Raw genomic sequence first — 22,940 nt, 5'->3', positions numbered from 1 at the left:
CTTAACCTAAGTATGTATCTCTTTAATAATTTTAAATCTTAAATATTTTCTAAATCTCAGGCCAACATAAAAGAAAGAAATTAGAATAAACTCAAAAATCAATATTTATTTCGAGCAATAACCAAAATGACACAAAAAGGAGAATATTGACACGTGAACGTAAACTTCTCATAACCATAATTAACTTTTAAATTACTAAATCATGATATAAAACCTAGCTGACATGGTTTCATTGTAACCAAATAGTAGGCATGAGATTCTTTGGTCTAAACGTTAAGGTTTTATGCGATAAATAAGTTTTTGACATAAAATATTTTTAAAAATGGGATCAGTTCATTAGTAAACAAATTATGTATTTAACAAAAAAAGTTTTAAAATTTTTTTAAGAGCCAAATATATTAATTCGTTCAATAATATAAATTTTTTTTCATACGATATTTTTTAAATAATTTTTATATAAATTTACCTTGTGCAAGACACATGTCTTATCCTAGTAATTTTATAATTTGGGAACTAACTAATGTTATTGAAGTGCTAGTAGGTAGGTTTTATAAGGGGGTCGTTCAAAAAAAGGTAGGGTTTAAGGGGCAGAACTAATCATTAACTTTACAAATAATTTAAATAACTTTCCATTAGAGAAAAGAATAGATGCAGCAGTGATTATGCGATGGCCTAAGACAATTTAATTAGCAAATGTCGGTTTACCAAACAAAACAAGCATAAATATGCAATTAGATTAGAAAATTGCTTTATCTCTCTACACGGGGTTTGTTGATATAATAAATAAAATAAATTACTTAATTTTACGCATTTTGTGAAGTCACAGATATCTTTTTCATGGTGGGGACAAACTTTTTAACACATGCTGAGGTTTTGGCCCTAACTGCCATATACCATGTGCACAGTGTACCACTTACTAATTTGAAATGTTCCTGACGTAACTAATGCTAACAAAATCGTACATTTAATTGTATATATTTGGAAAAGTTCGCTATCTGGATATATATAATAATATAGGTCGACCTAATTTCCCAATGGGATATAATAGACTTTGATTGGGAAGGTCCAAGCAGTTATACAAAAAAAAAAGAAGATTATGAAGGTCCAAAATGAAGTGATTTTGCTGTGCAACAATTCTCTATTATTTATACTTTTTGCAATCACAAACTATTGACGAAACGCGATTTGCGTTCAACGGTTCTCTATCTTTGAGTTTTAGAAAATCTCATCCTGTAAGATTTAAGACGTACATTCAACATTAGTTTATTCTCTACATTTTCCGCTTTATCTAAGTTTACAATGTATTTGGTCATAGGTGTGTAACGATGTTTTATCAGTTTTATGTGGTAAATCGACAAATACATATGCCTCTATGGACTTTTTAGCACCACTCATAGAATTTTACAATAATAATGTTACAAAGAACAATTAAATGATTCTTGTCTTCACATGTTGACCACATGTTGGTAAATAGTAACTCTTGCAAACATAAGTTTTAAATTTTATATGGCGAAAAAAAGAATGAAGTGGGATAGCATGAACTAGTAATATACTTATTCGGAGAAATCTGAGATTTGGGGAATCAAGGACCAAATTGTGTGTATCTTTTTCCCACTCCTGTGTGTTTTATATAAGCTGATTGTTATATGAAAAAAAAAAACAAAGGAATCTATGGACATGTGTTACAATTAAAAGACTTATGAACATAATCTAGATAACATCCCCTGGTTGAAAACTAATTATAGGGAGACGTATTTATACAAAATAATATGAGTTTATGTGCTCAAACCACTTGTACAAGCTTTTTTTTTCACCAAAAGTACCAGCTTAGTGTTGTCTTCTCAAGATGAGTTTCTTTTTAAGAAACTAAACCTTTTAATCCACCATGTGATAATTAAACACGTTTTCTGTTAAGTAAAAAATTAATATTCGTAGTCTTTTTTCTTGGAGAATAAAATAAAAAATAAGAAATGACCGGGAGAATAAATAGGAGAATGCAATACTAGAACACCTATGAAAACGATCGCAGTGGCTAAAACACCCATTTAATAATTTTATGTTTATATTTTTATAGATGCTGAAGATTCCATAACCAGCTGTGAATTGTGTTCTTTTTCACTTTTCAGCATCTATAAAAAGATCGGGTTTTATTTATTTATGCTTGTCATAGAAAGCGATTGTAGTTCTCCAGTTTGGTTAATTGAGTTTATAGTTTTGATGACAAAAAATCCGATTATAATGACTATAAAAATTGTTTAATATTCATAAACCTTTCCTAAGACTCTATATAAGATAGCACACTAGCAATGAGGTTCTTAAACATGAAAACTTAGTTTTGTTTTGAACTCATTGGAAACAAACTTTCACCACTCAATTTTTTTTATTTAACAAATATATAAATTAAAAACAAATATTTATGGATTGTCATATCTTACATTTTTCCTCGGTAATAATACATAAAATAAATCATTCTTATACATAATAAAGCAATAATTAACTAATATTTATTTTTAAAATCTAATAAATCAAATAAATTTTGAATTAAGCAAATTTTCAACAAAGATTTTTAAAGAGGTTTTAGATGATAAAATATGTTAAAAATACAGAAAAAAAAAGAGGAAACAAAAATTTAAAATGAATATATATTTTTACGCCAAATGAATATCTCATTTAAGATATTCAAAAATGTTTGAGAAGTCCAAACACACATGTCATAATATAATTGCACGAACCTTCTTTTTCAATAAATTTAAACAATTAATCAAATACAAAACTATTAATATTATATATGGTAAGAGGATATCTGACCACTAATAATGATCTAAGACGATTACTGGAACAATAGTCTAAGAGACTTCGGTGACGATTGGTGATGATTGGCGAGTATTTTAAAGATGTTCTAGAAAAATTTTACAACTAATTTTTTTAATTATGTTTTAGAAAAAACTTTTAGAAAACAAAATATTTTGAACACTTATATATTGTTTCAAAAAATAGAAATAAATAATTAAATCTCTTTAAACCTATATCCAATATTCTACAGAAAATAATCAAACAGCTACAATAAAAAAGGTTTCAGCGTTAATTCTAGATCAAAAAATATAAAATTACAGCTTATTTCAATCAAAACAAGAGTTTAAAGAGATTTTGAGACTTTGGGATTTTACCATAATCCACAAGATAGTACTGTTTTTTACTGTTTATAAATAAAAAAAATACAGTACTGCTTCTTGACGCCTTTTGATGACGGTGATTGCGGGTTTTGTAATTTCCTTTTACGCTGTTTTCCTTTCCTTTTTTTCTTTTGTTTTTGGAAATATCTGTTTCGTCTGATTTATATGGTGTCTTGTGAAGGAAAAATAACAGATATGAATGGGCTTATTCACAATTTTGGGCTTCTAGGTTAAACATTAAACCGACTCACTCATTTAACATACAAAATCAATTTTGTTCAACTAAAACTTTAATACACTGATGGTAGCGGAAAACCATCCGCAACAATTCTGTTACTCCCTCTGTTTTTAAATGTAGGTAGTTTTAGCAAAAAAAGTTTGTTTCACAATATAAGTAGTTTACATATTTCAATGCACTTTTTCATTTATTGGATATTGTATGACCAATAAAATAATGTTAAGCTTTTTATAATTGGTTAAATTAATTGATTAAATGATATATTTTTTTAGATAACAACTTTCTAAATATTTATGCTTTTAAGTAAAACTACTTATAATTAAAAACAGAGGGAGTATTAGACTATTTGTGAATGATTTTTCATTTCAGAACTAATAACGGAGTAATTTAAGGTCTAAATCTAGACGGAGAAGGGTGTGACAACCCATCCTCTCACTAGGAACCTAGGTTCACAGCGCTGCAGCGCACCGATCCCAACCCCTCCATTATGAGTCCTTTCTGACTCCATAATTAGGTTGTTGGTGAGACTTGAACCCAGGTCCTCGCCCTTTAACAACACTCCTTCAGGATGAGTTGTCACCAATTGATCTGCATGTCAATTGGTGACAACTCATCCTGGAGGAGTGTTGTTAAAGGGTGAGGATCTGGGTTCGAGTCTCACCAACAACCTAATTATGGAGTCAGAAAGGACTCATAATGGAGAGGTTGGGGTCGGTGCGCTGCAGCGCTGTGAACCTAAGTTCCTAGTGAGAGGATGGGTTGTCACAAAGGGTTGCTAAATTTTCAAAATTTCAAGTATTTTGATTTTTTTTTCTATTCGTCAGTCAATGGTGGTTCATGCCGTATAATCAACGCCCTTAGCCGCTCTCCGGTTACTTCCGTTGATCAGTTAGTGAACCCAATCGCTTCTTTGGTTTCCACAAATAGTAAAACCAGCATAAACCAAAATAGTCTCTAATATTTGTTTGGTTCACTAGGATTAATTGTTCAGTGATCTCTATGTTCACCTAATCTGGATCGTTTTTTTGAAGAACCAATATATAAGATACGATTTGACCTAATCAATTTTTTTTGGGGTAAAATGTTAAATTTGACCTAATCAGTTGCTAAGTTTTTGAAGATCGATAGAAGATAATTGGTCTAGTTTAGGTCGATATATGTACAAATACAATCCATAGTAGCTAGCTCGTAATCCTCGGGGTTAATCGAATCGCAAAAGTTCTCTCTTTTAAAATCTAATAAACAGCATGAGTAGGATTGAACCAAAGATCGATATGAAAATGGAGTTGCGAATAGTGTAATATATCGAGAATATCAGAACTGGAATGTAAGGTACGTGTTCACGATGGGATACTATGTATTATGATTAATGAGTCGCAAGTGAATGAGTGTCTGAGAACTTAGAAATATAACTAGCTAGGTTCATGATAAAGAAATTGGAAATATGATGTGAATATGTGCTGATCTAATTAAACCCGCTTGAAAAAACTTTTTTCATTTTGCTATCTATCACATGTGCTGTAAATTGATACAAAATAAAATGTTAAATATTTGTTTCTCAATATAGAATATATATACATATACACATTATATATTTTCTCATTTTACTATGTCAATATATTTAATATTTATATGAAAATTTAGGGATTTTAAAATCGACATTGGCCTGACCAAGTTCGGCACAATGTTGCTAACAAACATATGCAGTTGGAATTGTTTCTCTCCATACTCATATACCTAACAATGTACGTTCATGATGATACAGTTCACATGTCATTTCAAATCTATAAACCAGCCAAAGATATCTAATTTTCTTCGTACGAAAATATCTAACTTCCTCAGTTGTTTATGTTAATTTTGAATTCAATTAACAAACTAAATGTGATACAGAATGTTGTAATTAATTTATAGCAGTTATATCAATGTCGTTTTTTTTTCTTCTTTTGGCATTCCTTCATTATATTTATTGCTTTGTTAATGTACGTACTTTATTTGGGAGTAGTCAGTTAGATTCTTAGATTAATTCCCACCTATTTCTGATTTTATAGAGGACCTCAGAAGTCACAGACTCACAGGCCATTATTGTGAATGATCATTAATTAGCCTTAACGGTTCTTTAATAAATCAATTAAAGACTGTTTTTTCATCATAGCAAGTTAGCAACCAACAAGGATTAGATTTGTGGGCCTCTTCCTCCCTTTTTATTTCAAAGTTTTTTTTATCTGTTCTAATCATGTTATATAAAAATTTGAAAGATCTCACTTCTAAAGCAAAAATAAAAGATTAGAATAATAAAATTAATACTATTTTAGAATTATAAACATGAATATATGCAAGGCATATTCGTGAAGGAAGTTGATCTTATCATGCCATAATCAGCAAGTATGTAATAGTGCTATAAGACAACAACAGTTTCAAGCTTAACTCCACAATTCCCATGCGAAAACAAAAACTAAAGCAGTGGTCTCAAAGAATCAAATTAAAATATATCGAATAATTAATTGAGAGAACCAATACCGAAAAAGATCAAACATTATAAAACATGAAAAAACAATAATCTTCACATTTCATTTAAAACCCAATTTTCCAAAACATTCTCAAACTCAGAACGCATCCAATTACAATAAATCTTTTACCACTTTCAATATATAATAAGTGTACTTTGAAAATTCTTAAATAGACACAAATCCTTGACATTAAGAAAGCTATAATATTTTCAGTTTCACCCTATGAGAATATATAACACACAAAGACTTGCTCCAAAAAAAAAAAATATATATATATATATATAACACAAAGACAGGAACAATTTTTTAGCCAGCTCTAGTTTTGCTGGTCTAATTCCCAGTCGAGGGAGGTGACTCACAGTCGCAAACAACCTCGGTTTCTCTCCGGTGGAAACTGCGGTGGCAGCCACAGGCGGCGCAAGTTAGCGCTGACACCGTACCTTCCTCTCCGTTGCTTGCCATGAACTCCCGGCAGCCGTCAACGGCGTAGCCTCCAACTGCTGCGGCGTGGTTCTTCTGACACTCGCCGTATCTCACACCTCTTACCATCCGAGAGGAAGCCGTCGAGGAGCTTCTAGAAGGCTCCTCAGGCGATGCTCTCCTCAACACCACTTGACGCTTCCTCATAGTTCTTCTTCTTGGCTCTTTTGTGAAATCTTAACTTGTATATGATAATGTATTAGCTAGTGTGAGCTATATATTTGAGAAGAAAAAGGAAAAAAAAGTTATATAAAGTTTTTTGTTAATTTAAATTTCTAATTTTCTACGGTGGGAGATGGAAAGAGAGTAAAAGCTCGAGATAATTACAAGAGGCCCTCAGTTGTTAACCCTAACCCTAGATGATATATTTATAGCATACCTTATAGCAATCAACAAACAACCACTTAGATAATTCTATATGCATGTGTATGTCAGTAATACGTATATGTATTTATAGACGTGTACATGTACATTTCCAAGGAATGTATCATGTATCATCACAGATGAAAACTTACCTAGCTAATTTACCAGAGATTTGTTTTTAAATGTGTACATCATACATGTATGTGCATATATATATTTTGTAATTTAATTTTCTTTTGGCGTCCACAACTATCCATGTATTCACATGTGTTTGTAATATTGTAACAAAGTCAAAAAAAATTCTTGAATACTCACCAGTTAGAAAAGATTGAGCAAGTTATAGAATTTGAAACTTCGCTAGGCTTAGAAAAGAGACTTATTTGTCATAAGCCTTTTTTATTTCTCGTTGTATGAACCAAAAATGTCAATAAGATAGGAGATGCATAAAAACGTTCACTTGCAATATAAACCACGAGATATGGAGCCAGTGAGCCACCACTTTGTGAGTTAGGCACCCGTCTTTATTGATATTATTCTCGTTTTAGATGAATTTCTCCCAAAACTGATGCTATATGCAACTTTTTTTTTTGAACATTGCTATATGCAACTTTCAGAAGAAAAAAAAACACTTCTTATATTCCAACCAGCATAGCGCTTAGTAATCATTTTATGGTTTTAACTAACTGATTAATAATCATAACCATAAGCAAGCGAATAATATAATATATAAAAGTGGGTGCTGAACTACGACTTGTGTGTGGATGCAACTTTTGTTCAATTTTGCTAGAAAACCCTAAAATGATGATAAAGCTTTTCTTTAGGACCAAACAAAGTGATTGGTTCTAAAAGGAAGAAAACAGCTAAGCTTGTATTTGTAAGACCTAATATGTATTGTGGTGGCCCCTTAACCCCATGTTTTCTTCTTCTTCTTCATCCATTATGTTCTAATAACACGTACGTATGATTACGAAAATCATTTATACGTGTCGTAAAGAATATTACTTAGTATCGACTTCGAGATAATACTATGCATAGATGAGAACTGTCTGTATTGGATACGTGGTACTGTGACCCACTTTGTTGACTTAAGATCAAAAATTCAAAATTTGTATGTAATCTAACTAACAATCAATATGTTTAGATCGCGTGATGAAAATGCATGAACAAAAATAGAAGTGTGTGTATAAATGTATATACATTTCGACCTAAAAACGTGGGACTGATAAGTTGGGCTACCAAACCTATTTTGTACATTATGAGGACAACGCAATCCTTCACGATCTTTTGCTACTTGCAATTACGTCTTGATATTTTCAATTACACGTGCATACATTCATTCGTATTTCAGTTGACATCAAATGTTCCTATTCATATGTTCCATCAATCTCGGATAATCATGCAGGAGATTTTTGATATTTTCCCCATTCGAGATTAGATATAAAAATGCAAAACCTTTGGATTCGACGTAACTCTTGAGATGTTATTGAAAAAAACTAGTCGCATAACCAAGCGCTTGTGGTTCCCGATTTCTAATAGACGTATTTGTTAGGAATTCAACATATGACCTAAAATGAAACTAAAGAGTAATACTTAATACAGTAACATAAATATGATAATAATTAAGAATCAATAATTTCTTATTTATTTTTTTAGTTAGAAGTAATTTGTCACATATATATTTTTTTTTGATCAATAATTTGTCACATATATATTAATGTTTGAATTTGAGCGAAATCGAATAATCCAGATAAGATATATTATTGTGTCTAGCGTTTGGTTCAGTTTAAGATGAACTGAAAATGTCATCATATTGAGAGGCGCAGTAAAAACAACCCAGAGGAAACTAAATCTGAACTATCTACATCTAGTAAGTAACTAGAATAATCAAAATGATTAAATTTCTTTCTACAAGGCATTACAAAGTAAGCTTGCAATTTGTTAATTACAAAAGCCAAAGTGGTTAGTGGAGTAATGATGGTTATGATTTATGATAAGGATAGAGATTTAATTTATGAAATAAAGCAAAGAGAGTTTGTGTCTCAACAACCCAACCCTCATTCCCAGCTTCCATTAGTATTAGTGATGTGTGATCTTTTGACTACTCAGCGGTCAATCTTATGTTTTAAATAGGATAAGGAATCTTAGGTTTCACTATTCATGTAATATCAAATAATGAAGCGTGAGTTTAGAAAATTAAATAAATTGCTTAATGGATATAGTGTATAAATTTAAAAAAGAATATATCAAATGATCCATAACTTCAGACTTGAAACTTTCTTTTAAACATATGAAGTTGGAAAATAACATATTGTCACCTGTACTGTACTATAGGATGTACTTAATTAACCTTGGTAGATACTCAACAATTTATCCTTTTTTTTTTTTCCAACTTGCAACTTTATTATAATGACGAAGAAATATCCTCATGGAGGAATTGAGTTATTGATACAGGTACATAGAATATAGAGTTGAAAGAAACTTGAGAATTATGAAATTGTTTAGCTAAATGATCTGCAGCTTTATTATCTTCCCTTGGAATCCATCTAAATTCTGCATCTTCAAATTTCTCCTTCCACCCTTTGATTTCCAGAATCCAATTATGCATGTGGAAATTCCTCTTGGACGTTGTTAGTAGCTCCTGAACCTGTTTGTTGTCACCTTCAAAAATAACTTTACGGTAACCTTTTGTCCACGTATGTTGCATTGCCATAAGAAGAGCTTGTAATTCTGTCTCCAGACTTCCATCTCCATTAACTGATTGTTTACCCTGGCCTCCACCTAGGAAAAATCCTTGAGCATCTCTGAATATCCACCCTCCTGTTGACATATTTTGTCTCCTACTCCCATCATAATTAATCTTCACATAATCACAAGGAGGTCTCTCCCACATTGATTGTTTGTGTCTCCCACTTAGCCTCTGGGTTGTATTGCTGTTGCTTTCATTTGAATACAACACCTGAGTCCATTCACGTGCTTCATGTTGAGCTTGTTTGAGGTCTACTTTCCACTCAGTCTGTTTCCGTCCATAAACTAAAAGGTTTCTGCTTTTCCAGATGCGCCAGAGGATCCACAAAGGCTGTTGCCTATCTATAGGGTTAAGCGCCTTATTATTGATCGAGGATACAATAGCCTTTAACTTCTCTTCAAAACTGATACTATTATCAGTAAACGTACGGTCTGGTAGATTTGCCCCTCTCCAAAATGCTTGAGTATACGGGCATTTGAAGAAGAGATGTTCCATATCTTCATCTAAAACACAACATTTTCTACACACACTATCTTGAGAGACACGTCTTCGTTTTAGGATTGATCCCACAGGCATTACCTCTGATAGAATTCTCCATAAAAAATGTTTGAGTTTCGGAGCAGTATTTAACTTCCATAGAGCAGCTTTAATTCCAGTTGATCCTCTTGGTGGTAAAACTTGTTGATCTTGGCTATGTATGCTCAACCAGTAACCTGACTTAACCGTATACATACCATCGTCAGTGTAGTTCCAACCCAGCAAATCTTGTCCTCCATATTGGCTTAACACAATGTGTTTTACTAACTCCACATCCTCTGGTACCATAATTCGCTATAATAATTCGACATTCCATTGTCTTGTACCCAGGCGAAATAGTGAATGAACTGTGTGATAGTCATTTACTATATTATCAATACCTCTTGGAGCTCTAGGTGGATGAGTGGATAGCCAGGCGTCCCTCCAGATTAGAGTCTCTTCACCATTACCAATTTGAACCCTCAATCCTGATTTAAGAAGTTCCTTTCCTTCCATTAGCGATCGCCATATAAATGAGGGTTTATTTCCAACCCTTGCATTGAGAATAGATGTATCCTGATGATATCGACCACGCAGAACTCTTGCAAGTAGACTTGTTGGTGTTTGGCCAATCCTCCATACTTGTTTGGCAAGTAAAGCCAAGTTAAAATTTTCAATATCACGAAAACCTAGCCCACCTTCTTTCTTTGGAACACTCACTCTCTTCCAACTCATCCAGTGCATCGACCGTCTCCCCGTTCCCTTACTCCACCAATATTCAGCAAATAGTTTCTCTATTTCTTCACATACTCCTTTAGGAAGCTTGAAAACATTCATTGGATAAACCGGAATAGCAGATGCTATTGTTTTAAGTAGAATTTCTTTCCCTGCCTCAGATAGATATTTATTTGACCACCCTTTTGTTCTTTTTTTTATCTTCTCCAAGATAAAATTAAATATCTCTTTCTTTTTCTGTCCTATAACTTCTGGTAGACCCAAATACTTGCCACATCCTCCATCGTTATGTATGTTAAGGATTGTGCGGAGTCTTGTCTTCATAGTATCTGAAACTCTGGAGCCAAATGTAATAGCTGATTTAGATAAATTGACCGCTTGTCCAGAAGCCTTTTCGTACATTTCTAGTATCCTCTGTATAGTCTTGCATGACCGTGGATGAGCATGGCAGAAGAACAAGGCGTCATCAGCAAACAATAGGTGATTTATGGTTGGCCCATATGTGCTTATCTTCATTCCTTTCAGTTTTGTCTCCGCAGTAGCCCTCAACAGTAAATGGCTTAGTACTTCACTGCAAATGATGAAAAGATAAGGAGAAAGGGGATCACCTTGGCGTATTCCTCTCTGTGGGGTAATGTTTCCTGTTGGAGATCCATTGATCAATGCTGAGAAGCTTACTGTACTGACACACATCATTATCCATCCGATCCATTTTGCATCAAAACCCATCCCGATCATTGTATCCTCCAAGAATTTCCATTCTAAACGATCATACGCCTTCGAGATATCTGTCTTGACTGCCATGTAAGACTTCGCCCATCTCTTCCTACTCTTTAAAGAGTGCAACATTTCATGAGCAATAATAACATTGTCAATAATGTTTCTACCAGGGATGAAGGCAACTTGGTTCTCAGCTATTATGTCTGGCAGGTGCTGCTTCAAACGGCCAACAAGTATTTTGGAGATGATTTTGTAACTTACATTACAAAGCGATATCGGTCTAAAATCACCCATAGCTCTTGGAACCTCTATCTTCGGAATTAAGCATAGATTGGTTTTATTGATCTGAGGGTCTAGAATACCATTATCAAAGAACTGCTGAACTTCTTGAGTGATCTGATCTTTAATGGTTGGCCAGAATTGTCTGTAAAACGCACCAGTAAAGCCATCCGGTCCCGGGGCTTTGTTTGGACCAATACTGAAGACAGCTTTTCTAACTTCCTCTTCGGTAACTGGCCTAGTGAGGTCCTCATTCATCTCCCTTGTGACTCTTCTATTAAAATGGTTAAAAACGCCATCATATGTAAATTCTGCGTCTCTTGTTGTTGTAAATAGATTCCTGAAGTAATCCTCTGCGGCTTGACCAATAGCCACATCACCTCGTTGCACCATTCCATTCTCATCCTCTATTGCCATTATTCTGTTTCGAGCCACCCTTGTTTTGGTACACGCATAGAAGAATTGTGTATTTCTATCTCCAGACTCCAACCATTGATTTCGACTTTTTAACCTCCAAAATTCTTCCTCATCACTATAAGCTTGTGATAGTTCTTTCCGTATCTGTCGTATCTCATTAGTTGAGTGGCTTCCATAAGACATTGCGAAGTCAAGTTCTTCTTTTAAATGAGCAATGCGGATGACTGCATTAAACGTATGTTTCCTCTTCCACCGGGAAACCGAACCTCTGCAAGCTTTAAGTCTATTCTGAATAGATGTGCCTGATCTCTGCTCCGTCCAAGTAGTTTTAACTTCATCTTGGAAACTCTCCTCTCTGAATATTCTTTTATCATATCTAAACAATTTCACCGGCCGGTTAGTCGTCTGTGAGATTGTTGTCACCAAAGGTCGATGATCAGAAGCTTCAAACGCAAGAAATTCTGTTTGCGCCGTTGGAAACTGAGCTAACCAGTTTGAGTTAGCCATGCTTCTATCAAGGCAGCAACGTATGTCATAATTATGTCGCTTCCCATACCAAGAGAATTTATTTCCTGTTGCTTTCAGATCACGAAAGTCACATGTTGCAATCATTCTTCGAAAATCAACAAACGATCTTTCTGGTCGTGCTGGTCCCCCTTGTTTCTCCTCATTACCCCTGATTTCATTAAAGTCACCCATTATCAGCCAAGGCTCTGTCCGTGTAGTAGCCATTCTCTCCAAACGTTCCCATAGTTGATGTCGCATAGAGGGTTCAGGGTAACCATAGACAAATGAGAGATAGTAGGAAACATCATTCATTTCAACAAAGCAGTCTACAAGATTTGGGGATTGAAACAGAACTGAAACAGATACATACTTCTTCCATAACACAGCAATTCCACCACTCATACCTTGTGGTGGAACAGTTACATGACGGTCATAACCTAGATCACATACCACATCGCGCACATAGTCATCCTTTTGTTTTGTTTCCAGCAGGCATAGTATGTCCGGGAAATACTTCCGTTGTATTTCCTTGAGGCGTCGAACTGTAGGGTCTACACCCAAACCCTGACAGTTCCAAACGGTTGTATTCATGGTGAAGCTGGTGGATTAGGGCCCACCGCGCCTCTCACTTGATCAGTTGTTGTGTCATTACCGCTAGATTCACCTCTCTCCAAAGCTGGACATTTGAGGAGACCTTCTTCCATCAACGATGCTTCTGCTTTCCTCTTTCGTGCCTGCTGAGACTTGGATCGTGGGGGAATGGTATCATATAACGCTTGCATTGAACTCTCATCTGGTTCCTCCATGATTCTCTTGCCTTGACGTGCATTATCCCCTGCACTGTCTCCTGTGGAGTTAGAGTAGATTGGAACCGGATTGGAAAGCTCACTGGACTCCTGTTCTCCTGAAAACATGTCTCCCAACGGCTCCGCATTGAATTCTTCATCATCTTCCATCACCTGATACTCTACCCCATTGGGTACTTCATTCTCCTCATTGTTGTTCTCCTCATTCATCTCATGGATTTCATGAATCTGAACTCCTTGTTCCGCCAAAGGAACAAGTAGTGGTTCCTCATTATCATCTTCATCATCATCCTCAGAGTCATGATCCATTCCACCATTTTGGATCAAACAACTACCCGAATCATGCGTGAGCATTCCACATACCTCGCAGAAACCCCTTAACCTCTCATAGCGGAATTTGAGGAGAGTGTTGACTCCTGGAGTGAACTGGAAGTTCTTCTGGAACCGAAGTGGGAGATCAACATTCCAGTTAACTCTGACACGAGCATACTCCACTCGAACTGCCGTCTCAGCATTGTAATCCACATCCATGTATTGCCCCATCGCGCGTCCTATATGCATGATTACGTCTTGGTTCATGTACTGGAGCGGTATTCCCCGTATCTGGATCCAGAGGGGAATAAAGTTCAACATCAAAGGGTTAAACAGAGGAGACCACCTTTGCATTATGAGCATCCGATCAGCAAACGCCCAGGGACCTCTCCTGAGGACATTCTCCATTGATTCCTCCGATGGAAACACAAACTGGAACCGCCTTCCTTCAACAATTCTTCCATGAACCAACCCTGCATGTCCCCACTGTCGTGGTAAAGCCGCAATGATCGCACGAATGTTTTGACGCCTTGGAATTACAGGACGCCCAATGATGATGAAACGGTTCTCTGCTGCTGCTTGGTTGACCACATCCAGAGGTAGCGCTACTGGTTCATCTTCCACACCCAAATCTAACTCTTGTAAATTGCGGTGAAGGTTATCCGCCATTGTTATCAATCTTCTGTACTTTTGCAATAGGAATTTGCTCAAGATAGTATTGAGTGTGTGAAAGAATCGACTGATTCTATATTGCCATATATAGGGTTCCAGAGAATAACTCCAATACATTAGTGCATCACGATGTGTAGTTGCCATCGTGGGGATAACCGTCGGGGAGTGGGCAAATAACCGTCGTCCGCCGTCGAAAACATCAATAACCGTTACCGAAATAACAGTGCAAAGTCTGAGGAATAACCGTTTCCAAATCGCCTTACTTTCGCCTTCTTTCATCTTTTCATTAATATTTCTTTTGTTTTTTTACAACAGAAAAATACTCAACAATTTATCGTCTAGTCTAATTAGGCACTCTGCTATTAAATAATTAATTAATTAATTAATGTCCCAATCAAAATAACATATTAACATGTGAGGAAGCGAGAAAGATGGTTGCAATAAATAGAAGGGAGACGTTGGGCTTTGAGATCACATGAACCGCACATGATTCTTGAGCTCCTTTTTAACACCCTTTTCTTTGCCATTGGGCTGAAGTCCTCGGACCCAAGACCAAGCGCGCCAAATATTCACAATTGAGTAACGTCTAGCCTATTCAATTAAGCAACAAAGAATTCTAGAAATGCACAAGTGCTTCAAATTTTCTACTTGTTTGCTAATTATTCAAAAGATATACCTCCTTGAATTTGGACCTGATGTAAACTATTTATTTCATTACAATCACATATGCACATAACATTGTAGTGTAGTTTTAACCTTCTATTATACACATGCAAAGAAACTGACAGGTATATATACATCGAGATGTATGTGAAATATTTACATCTATATTACATCGAGATGTATGTGAAATATTTACATCTATATATTATTATTGTGTACACTTATATACTGTTCTATAATCGATAAAAAGTTTCATAAAATTACGGCAGAAGAGAAGTAAGTCAAAAGCCAAGAAATTTCATAGGGTTCTTGCCGTACATTGCTTTACAGCAAAGTTGCTGCTGCTTATTTTGCCTCTTTATTTGATTCTCTTCTTTCTTTTTGGATTACAGTTTCCATGATGATACGAGATTGGTGAGACAATTTTTTTGAAATAGTCGGTTAGGTCAACTGAACCATAATCCAACAAACAATAACACAAATTACGGCAGAAGAGAATTAAATCAAAAGCCAAGAAATTTCATAGGGTTCTTGCCGTACATTGCTTAATTTGCTTTACAGCAAAGTTGCTGCTACTTATTTTGACTTTTTATTTGATTTTTGTTTTTTGGATTACAGTTTCCATGTTGATACGGGATTGGTGAGACAATTTTTCTGAAATAATCGGTTAGGTCAATTGAACCATAATCCAACAAACAATAACACAAGCGGTTCACTTTTGTAAACATGGTTCTACTATTTTCACCATCGCACGACAACTGGCATTATCTTAGAACAAGAAAGGAGAAGCTAAATTGATGGTGACATTGACTTTTCTTATAGTACTTTAGTGACTATTTGATGCAAGTCATAACTCACAAGGTCACACAAGAAAGAAAGTCAAACTTTAATTCTTCATCACTTTCAACAGTAATACTTCCAATCCATCCCGTTTTTAATTTATTTTCTGTTTTTAATAAATAGTTTGTCGGCCCCATTTATTTCACGCAATAAATATTTTGCTTAATTTTCTTTACTAGTAGTAGTAATTTTTAATTAGTAGGTCGTTAAAATCCACCGGTACGAATGTGTTATTGGTTTATATATTTTGATTAATTTAGAAATTTATATAGTATTTATAAATTTAAATAAAATATGTAAATTCGAAATTTTTTTCTCGAATTTGAGTAGGGCTTATTGGTTGTTGTATTTTAATGGATTTGAAATTCGAACTAAATCTAGTGTTATTGGTTCTATGATTTTCAAATCTGTATTAAAATCATGTGTTATTGGTTTAATGATTCATAAATTCTATATCAAATCAAGTGTTATTCAATCGTACGGATTTCATAATATATTTGATTTTAGAATGGATTTGAATAGATTTGTTTGGATTTTTTAGTTAAAAATACAAAGACTCAAATCCAAAAGAAAACCTCTGGATTTGCATATTTTACTTGGATTCTTTTTATGTTGAGATCTCAAACATAACATGCTTCAGAAAGAAAAACAATAATTAAAAATGACAATTTGATAAATAGAAAAATAAAGATATATGATTTTTCACCAATACTTCAATATTTGGGTGGACATATTTCAGCCCCCTTAAGAATTCAGAAGGCCATTTGTAAAACACAACATCATTAATTGTGTAATTAACGAGAAAAATAAAAAAAATTACTAGAGACTTAGCTCACGATAATCTAAGCAAATTAATTCGGAAATCCCAAAAAAAAAATCAGAAAAAGAAAAAAACAAAGAGGATCCTAAATTTAGAACCGTCTGATTAACCAAGTTATTCAGAAGAAGTTAGGGTTTTCATCCAACAGAATATCACCAATCTGTCCACCAAAATCCTCAAACAGCCACTTCTCGAACAAGGACAATTGACTTTGGTTACTACATCCAGTTATGGCTTGTTTAGTCTCATGATCAGGTGAAAGTTTAGTCTGATGATATGGTGAGTCACAATCGTTCGAGTGATCAAGCCCGGAAAATGCTTGAAATCCCCCTGCACAGTCTTTCTGAACATCATCACTCTTCATCAATTCTTTTGTCTCAGAATCTGGAGGATTCTTCTGATCAGCGGAGTTCTGAGTCTTTGGTGAGGTCTTCACCCACCCTTTAAGCAATTTCGCTATATTCTCGGTGCTAGAGGCATATGTGGTAGATGTTTCTTGCACCCGAAGAAACCAGCATGTTGAGGAAGAAGAACGTCTTGATTCAGAAGAAGATGATGTTGTCGCCGTAGTGGCCAACGTTGACGTAATGATCGGTGCTACGGCAGGCGACAAAGCCTCGGAGAGGGCCTTCTTGGCCAAGTGAATATCAGTTTGAAGTCTTCTTTCCCATTGACCTCTTGGTATGTAAGAGTTCGAATTTGCAGAAGAAGATGATGGAGAAGAAGAGATCGAGGAACGATCTCTTGATTGATCAAGTTCTTGATGAGAATCTTGACTGGCTTTGTTGAGTTTCTTCTTCAAATGAGTGTTCCAATAGTTTTTAATGTCATTGTCTGTCCTTTGTGGAAGATATGAAGCAATTGCAGCCCATCTACACCAAAAATTAAATGCCCTCTATTATTTGTATTACTTTTCTTGGTTTCAAAAAGTTGCGTGAGATGATATTGAAGAAATAATCTTTTGATTAAGGGTTGATTGATTAAATTTACCTGTTGCCTAAGAGGGCTTGGAGATGGACAATCATTTTTTCTTCATGTTCTGTGAAGTTGCCTCTCTTGATTCCTGGCCTTAAATAGTTTGTCCATCTAAGCCTACAACTCTTGCTGCATCTAAGCAACCCTGAATTGCAAATGACGATGAAGGTTAAAATAAAATAAAAACCAATGAGTAAAAACTTAAGCTTCATGTGTGTATATATAACAAATTTCATGGATTAAATTTTGCTCCTAACTTCCTAAGGTCAATAACAAAACCCTATCTAATTCGTTTCAGAATACGGTTTTGATTATGCTAATTCCACAATCAAACCCTTTTGGAGAAGAAGCAAAGTGTATATTAACCAAACTCAATCCATACCCATATTGATATATATGTAAATATATACAAATCTTAAGATATATATATATATATATATTTATATCACCGCGAGAGAGATAAAGATGAAGAATGAAGATTATACATACCAGTATTAGTGGGGACAGCTCTCCAGTTTCCAGGACCATGTTCTTGGATGTAAGTAACTAAAATGATATCTTCTTCAGGAGTCCATGGCCCTTTCTTCACTCCTCCTTTGTCACAACAAGGAGGCCTCACCATTATTTTGATACCTCTCTTAATCAATAAATTAATTAATAATCCCTCCTTTCCTCTTTTTGCCTTTCTTAAATTCTCACAACTCTTTGCCAAGAAAATAGAAGAAAACTGAAACAACTTTAGTTGTTGATGAGTCACAGTAACTTAGCCTCACTTATTAGTAGCTTTGGATGGATCTAATGGCTAAGCTTGGCGACAAATGTCTATGTCCACCTTCTTCTTCTATATATATATGCTGACCCCTCTTGGTCTTGGACTCTTGGGTCTCTCAAAATCGAGTATTTAATAAATAAAAATAAAGTAAAATAAAAATGTGTAAAGCATTAACTACAAAAGTGGAGGTAAATCCTCCAAAGTCAGCTGTGTGGCAAACGGAAAAGTCTCTACCCTCTACACAAAACCGCGTGGCATTCAATGTGGCCTTGCTCCTCTCAAAAACCCTAATATTCAAAAAGTTTATTATAATTAGGTTGTGTTATTTAAAATATCAATAATAACGGGGACATGCAGGATAACATGATAATGATATTTGATAAGATATCTCCCTCTATAGTGTTTGATTTATTGCTACGATAATTTTAAGAATTGAATAGTGCCTATTGCATTTATGTGTAGTGCATAGGCTTTGTTAATAATAGAAATGTTGATATGGTATTTTGACGAACGATATTTTCTCTGCGTCATTTTTGCTGTTTCGGTTCTCCATGAAAACTAATTATCTTCTCTATTAAAAGAAAATTATCATTTTTATCTATTACAAAATAGTCATACTAGAAATCTAAGTCTATATATTCAAATATTTTTTTATTATTTACATTAGTTTATTTAATGTATAATATTTCTAAATAATTATAAGGATATTAATAACAAATCCATTTTAACTATAAATTTAAATTTTAGTTTTAGAATAACAAAATCTGTTGAGAAAAAATCTAACAAAATCTTTTTAAAAATTTAAATATTCTTTTCATTAATGCACTGATTAATTTCGCAATCAGTAGTATAATATTATTATAAATTAATTTTAATTAATTTTTTATTATAAACAAAATAATGAATTTTTTGCTAATTTTATAAATTTTATAAGTATATTCTACATTATATTAAAATAGAAGTAATTAATGAATTACATATTAAAATTATGTTTTTTTGCAAACATATTAAAATTATGTTGAATTGGTAAACCATTATATTTTGAAAAAATACTTTCATGAATATAAATAAATAAAATATTATTCATCGTTTAAAGTGACTAAAATATCATTCACTTTTTAAAATGATTAATATTCATAAATTATGTAATAACTTTCACAAAAAATAAAATTGTTAACAGATGTTAAAGTTTAATATTTAGAACTATATATCATCTATTTAGTTATTTTTAAAATGACAGTAATATATTATCATAAATTATTATATATAAAATAATATAAAATTTTATATTTATATTTATAAATGAAATGTTATCCGCACGGGTGTGCGGATTAAAATCTAGTTTATTGTTAAGAAAATAGAGAGGAAAAAATTGCTGTTTTGGATTGAACCAGTGGGTCTTTGGCCATTGTCAAATTACATTATGGTCTACGTCATTCACATGGCTGAATCTAAAATTTTGAGAGCTTGAAATATTTTTTAATAAATTTTTTTTCAAAATTTAGACGCCTATACCTATATAAAAAAAATTGGGAGCAAAGCCAATGTTTCACTGACCTATACCCAGATCTGTGGTCATTCATGATGTTGGGACTCCCCGATACATACAATGTTTGCAAATGCATCTATATATACATGAAAAGATATCAATATGATTTAGTATGTTTTATCCTGGATTTTTGGTTTTTAGATGGAACCAGTTGTACGTTACATATGTCACTATCTTAGGTGGTGAAAAGAGATTAAGATTTAAGAGATAACTAGATTTTGACCCGCGCTTTCAAAGCGCGGAATCGCTTCTCTTTAAAATTTCATTTATAATTAATAAATATTCGTCTAATTTAATATTTTTATAGATTTTATATTTGTTTCTAATCAATTTCAATAATATTGTCTTTTTCTTTATTATTATTATTATTATTATTATTATTATTATTATTATAAAAATAGTTGTTTGTGTACTAATTAATTTGTTAAAAGATTTTAAACTGGTAAAGTTCTATTCAATAAATTTAATCATATTAAAATGGTAAACTTCGTTTTGGTTGGGGTTTGTTTTGTCCAGACTAAAATGGGCCCGAATGGCCCAAAGAGAGCAACAAATTTGTACAAAAATATGTTTTTGGGGCCATTCACTTTTCTTAAACAAAAAACAAAAAAGGGAAAGTAAAAAAAAAAAGTTACCTGGATGGATAGGGCGTTGGTGAAGATTGAAACTGTTTCTTTGTGAATGTTTCTCATGAATCGGGTATTAAACATAAATTTCGATTTGATTTCCTTTCCTCTTGGCATAATACTTGTTTTATCCTGCAGATCCACAAATGAAGAAGATGAATCAGTCGATTTGCTTGGTCACGAAAGATTTCCGAGCAAAAACAACTTCCAACTTTTTAGATGGATAATAAACAGATTTCCGAGGTAATTGTTTTGATTGATTATGCATATAAATTTGAAATTTTTGGAAAGAGTACTGAGGTAAGTTCTGAGGTAATCGTTTGATTGATTATGCATGTCAATTTGAAATTTTTAGAAAGATTTTCGAGGTAATCGTTTTGATTGATTATGCATGTCAATTCTTTTCACCTTCGTTTAAATTCGTATGTCCAGAAGAAGTTCTTTGGTGTCTCTTTGCTCACGATTGAATAATATATGTTTATGCTTGTATAATTTATGTTCCTTAATTTTGAGCCTCTTATGATTTACACTAAATTTTCATTTCAGACAAATTAGTGTATGAAAAATTTGATTAATCTGATATAAAGCAGAAACTGACATCTGTTCTTTAACGTGCCAGTGAAGTCTAACCGGGCACATGTGGTGTGTGCATTGTAGCACAGGAGTGTTGTTTTTTCTCGGTGTGTTGAGACCTTTTTTGCTTAGAATCTTAGAATAAAGTTTATGACAGGGATTTAAGTGATTTGTGTTTTCTTTTTGCTCACTTGAAGCAGTTTTTTTTTGTTCTCGCAGCCACAAACACAAGAAGGGCAAGGAGTCGTTGTAGAAAGAAGAGAAGGAAACGCAACAACTTGGATGCTTTCTCGCTAAAAACTGTGAGTATGTGCAGGCAACATTCCATCCCACTGCGGAAGCATAAGTTTGAAATGTTGTTAGATCACTGATTCTTAAGCGTAAAATTTTATCTTCTAAGTTTACTTACTCAAAGCTTGTGTTTTCCTTCTTTTGTCAGTCATGATAAAAACTGTAGACGACACGATATTGGGAGGACCACAAGCTTAGGACCAAGCAGCTTGAAGTTCTTTGGAAGCTTAAGAGGAGTAGTTTGGAAATTCTGGATGTTGTGCCACACTCCAACCGGAAGAAGCCTTCCTTTACTCTCAATGTACTCTCAATGTAAGTCCTTTTGTATGTTGCATGAATTATATGACAATCAGATTGAAAATATTAAGAACAAAATCACAATTTTAAATAAGACATAAACGACAAAATATACATATTTCAAAAAAATAAGTAGACAGTTATGATTGCTTACATTCTCATCAGCCAAGATGAATTTCATGGTTTCCCCCTGATAGTTGAATGTTTTGTTTCCAAGAGTGTAGAACCTTCACATGAACAAACCAAATATTTTTCCAGGGCCTCACGTCTTTAATGCCGGTAACTTTTTCATTAGAAGCTTTCGATGTTTGGATTTGCATGTTAGTAGACATAGGTTTGTTTGACTGTGTGGGTTTGATTAGGAAGAGGCCTTGGCTATTTATAATATGAAGAGGTTAAAGGGAGAGGTGCTTAGGTTCTCAGGGAAACTTGGGGCATACTCTAGATCATATCTCACGAGATTTTGTACACTATATTATCGATATCATTTATTTTTAATATTAGGAAAATTTAGTTACCAATTTGAAAGCCCAAGATATTATGTGGGTGTTGCACACATTAATATGATTAGTTGATTGAATCCTTTTAACCGTGATTTTAGTTAAATCAAATAATCTTGTTTCTCTATATTCTGTTTTACATTTATTCTATGTAGCAAATAGCGAATCTTATATTTATTTGAAATAAATGCTGTGGATTAATGACCGAGTTGTTAGAATTATGAGTTAAAAATATACAATTAGTGGTTGTTTAAAAAAGAATATACTTGGAATAGATTTGGTTTTCAAGTGATGAATAAATTAGTGGTTGTTTAAAAGTTAAATACAATTAAAATTAAATATTTTATAGAATTTTATTATAAATACACAAATTGATAAATTGGATTTGCATGTTAGTAGCCATAGGTTTGTTTGACTGTGTGGGTTTGATTAGGAAGAGGCCTTGGCTATTTATAATATGAAGAGGTTAAAGGGAGAGGTGCTTAGGTTCTCAGGGAAACTTGGGGCATACTCTAGATCATATCTCACGAGATTTTGTACACTATATTATCGATATCATTTAT

The 22,940-nt window shown here is 33.6% G+C and overlaps 3 protein-coding genes across 4 annotated transcripts; all 3 read right to left on the bottom strand.

Moving 5' to 3' along the window:
- Nucleotides 1-1,813: 1,813 nt before the first annotated feature.
- LOC103837038 (mini zinc finger protein 2) lies at nucleotides 1,814-7,190 on the bottom strand. Of its 2 annotated transcripts, none has more exons than XM_033279908.1 (2): nucleotides 7,077-7,190; nucleotides 1,814-6,611 (listed from the first exon to the last, which is right to left on the bottom strand). In XM_033279908.1, the coding sequence occupies exon 2, from the start codon at nucleotides 6,543-6,545 to the stop codon at nucleotides 6,249-6,251; it is 297 nt and encodes a 98-aa protein (XP_033135799.1). In that variant the 5' UTR covers nucleotides 6,546-6,611; nucleotides 7,077-7,190; the 3' UTR covers nucleotides 1,814-6,248. The 2 variants fall into 2 exon arrangements, with proteins under 2 accessions (XP_033135799.1, XP_033135800.1); XM_033279909.1 differs by having other exon boundaries at nucleotides 1,814-6,574; nucleotides 7,077-7,175.
- A 5,847-nt stretch (nucleotides 7,191-13,037) lies between these two features.
- Nucleotides 13,038-16,400, bottom strand: LOC103837052. The gene has a single exon (XM_009113375.2). The coding sequence runs from the start codon at nucleotides 14,748-14,750 to the stop codon at nucleotides 13,269-13,271; it is 1,482 nt and encodes a 493-aa protein (XP_009111623.2). The 5' UTR covers nucleotides 14,751-16,400; the 3' UTR covers nucleotides 13,038-13,268.
- Nucleotides 16,401-16,768: 368 nt separating this feature from the next.
- On the bottom strand, nucleotides 16,769-19,550 carry LOC103837037 (transcription factor MYB30). Its single transcript, XM_009113364.3, has 3 exons — nucleotides 18,259-19,550; nucleotides 17,785-17,914; nucleotides 16,769-17,666 (listed from the first exon to the last, which is right to left on the bottom strand). The coding sequence occupies exons 1-3, from the start codon at nucleotides 18,389-18,391 to the stop codon at nucleotides 16,913-16,915; spliced, it is 1,017 nt and encodes a 338-aa protein (XP_009111612.1). The 5' UTR covers nucleotides 18,392-19,550; the 3' UTR covers nucleotides 16,769-16,912.
- Nucleotides 19,551-22,940: the final 3,390 nt, after the last annotated feature.

Source organism: Brassica rapa, chromosome A09 (genome assembly GCF_000309985.2).
Source record: "Brassica rapa cultivar Chiifu-401-42 chromosome A09, CAAS_Brap_v3.01, whole genome shotgun sequence".
Taxonomy (NCBI): Eukaryota; Viridiplantae; Streptophyta; class Magnoliopsida; order Brassicales; family Brassicaceae; genus Brassica; species Brassica rapa.
The sequence above is the reverse complement of the archived record's forward strand: the minus strand, read 5'-3'. Positions and strand labels throughout refer to the sequence as shown.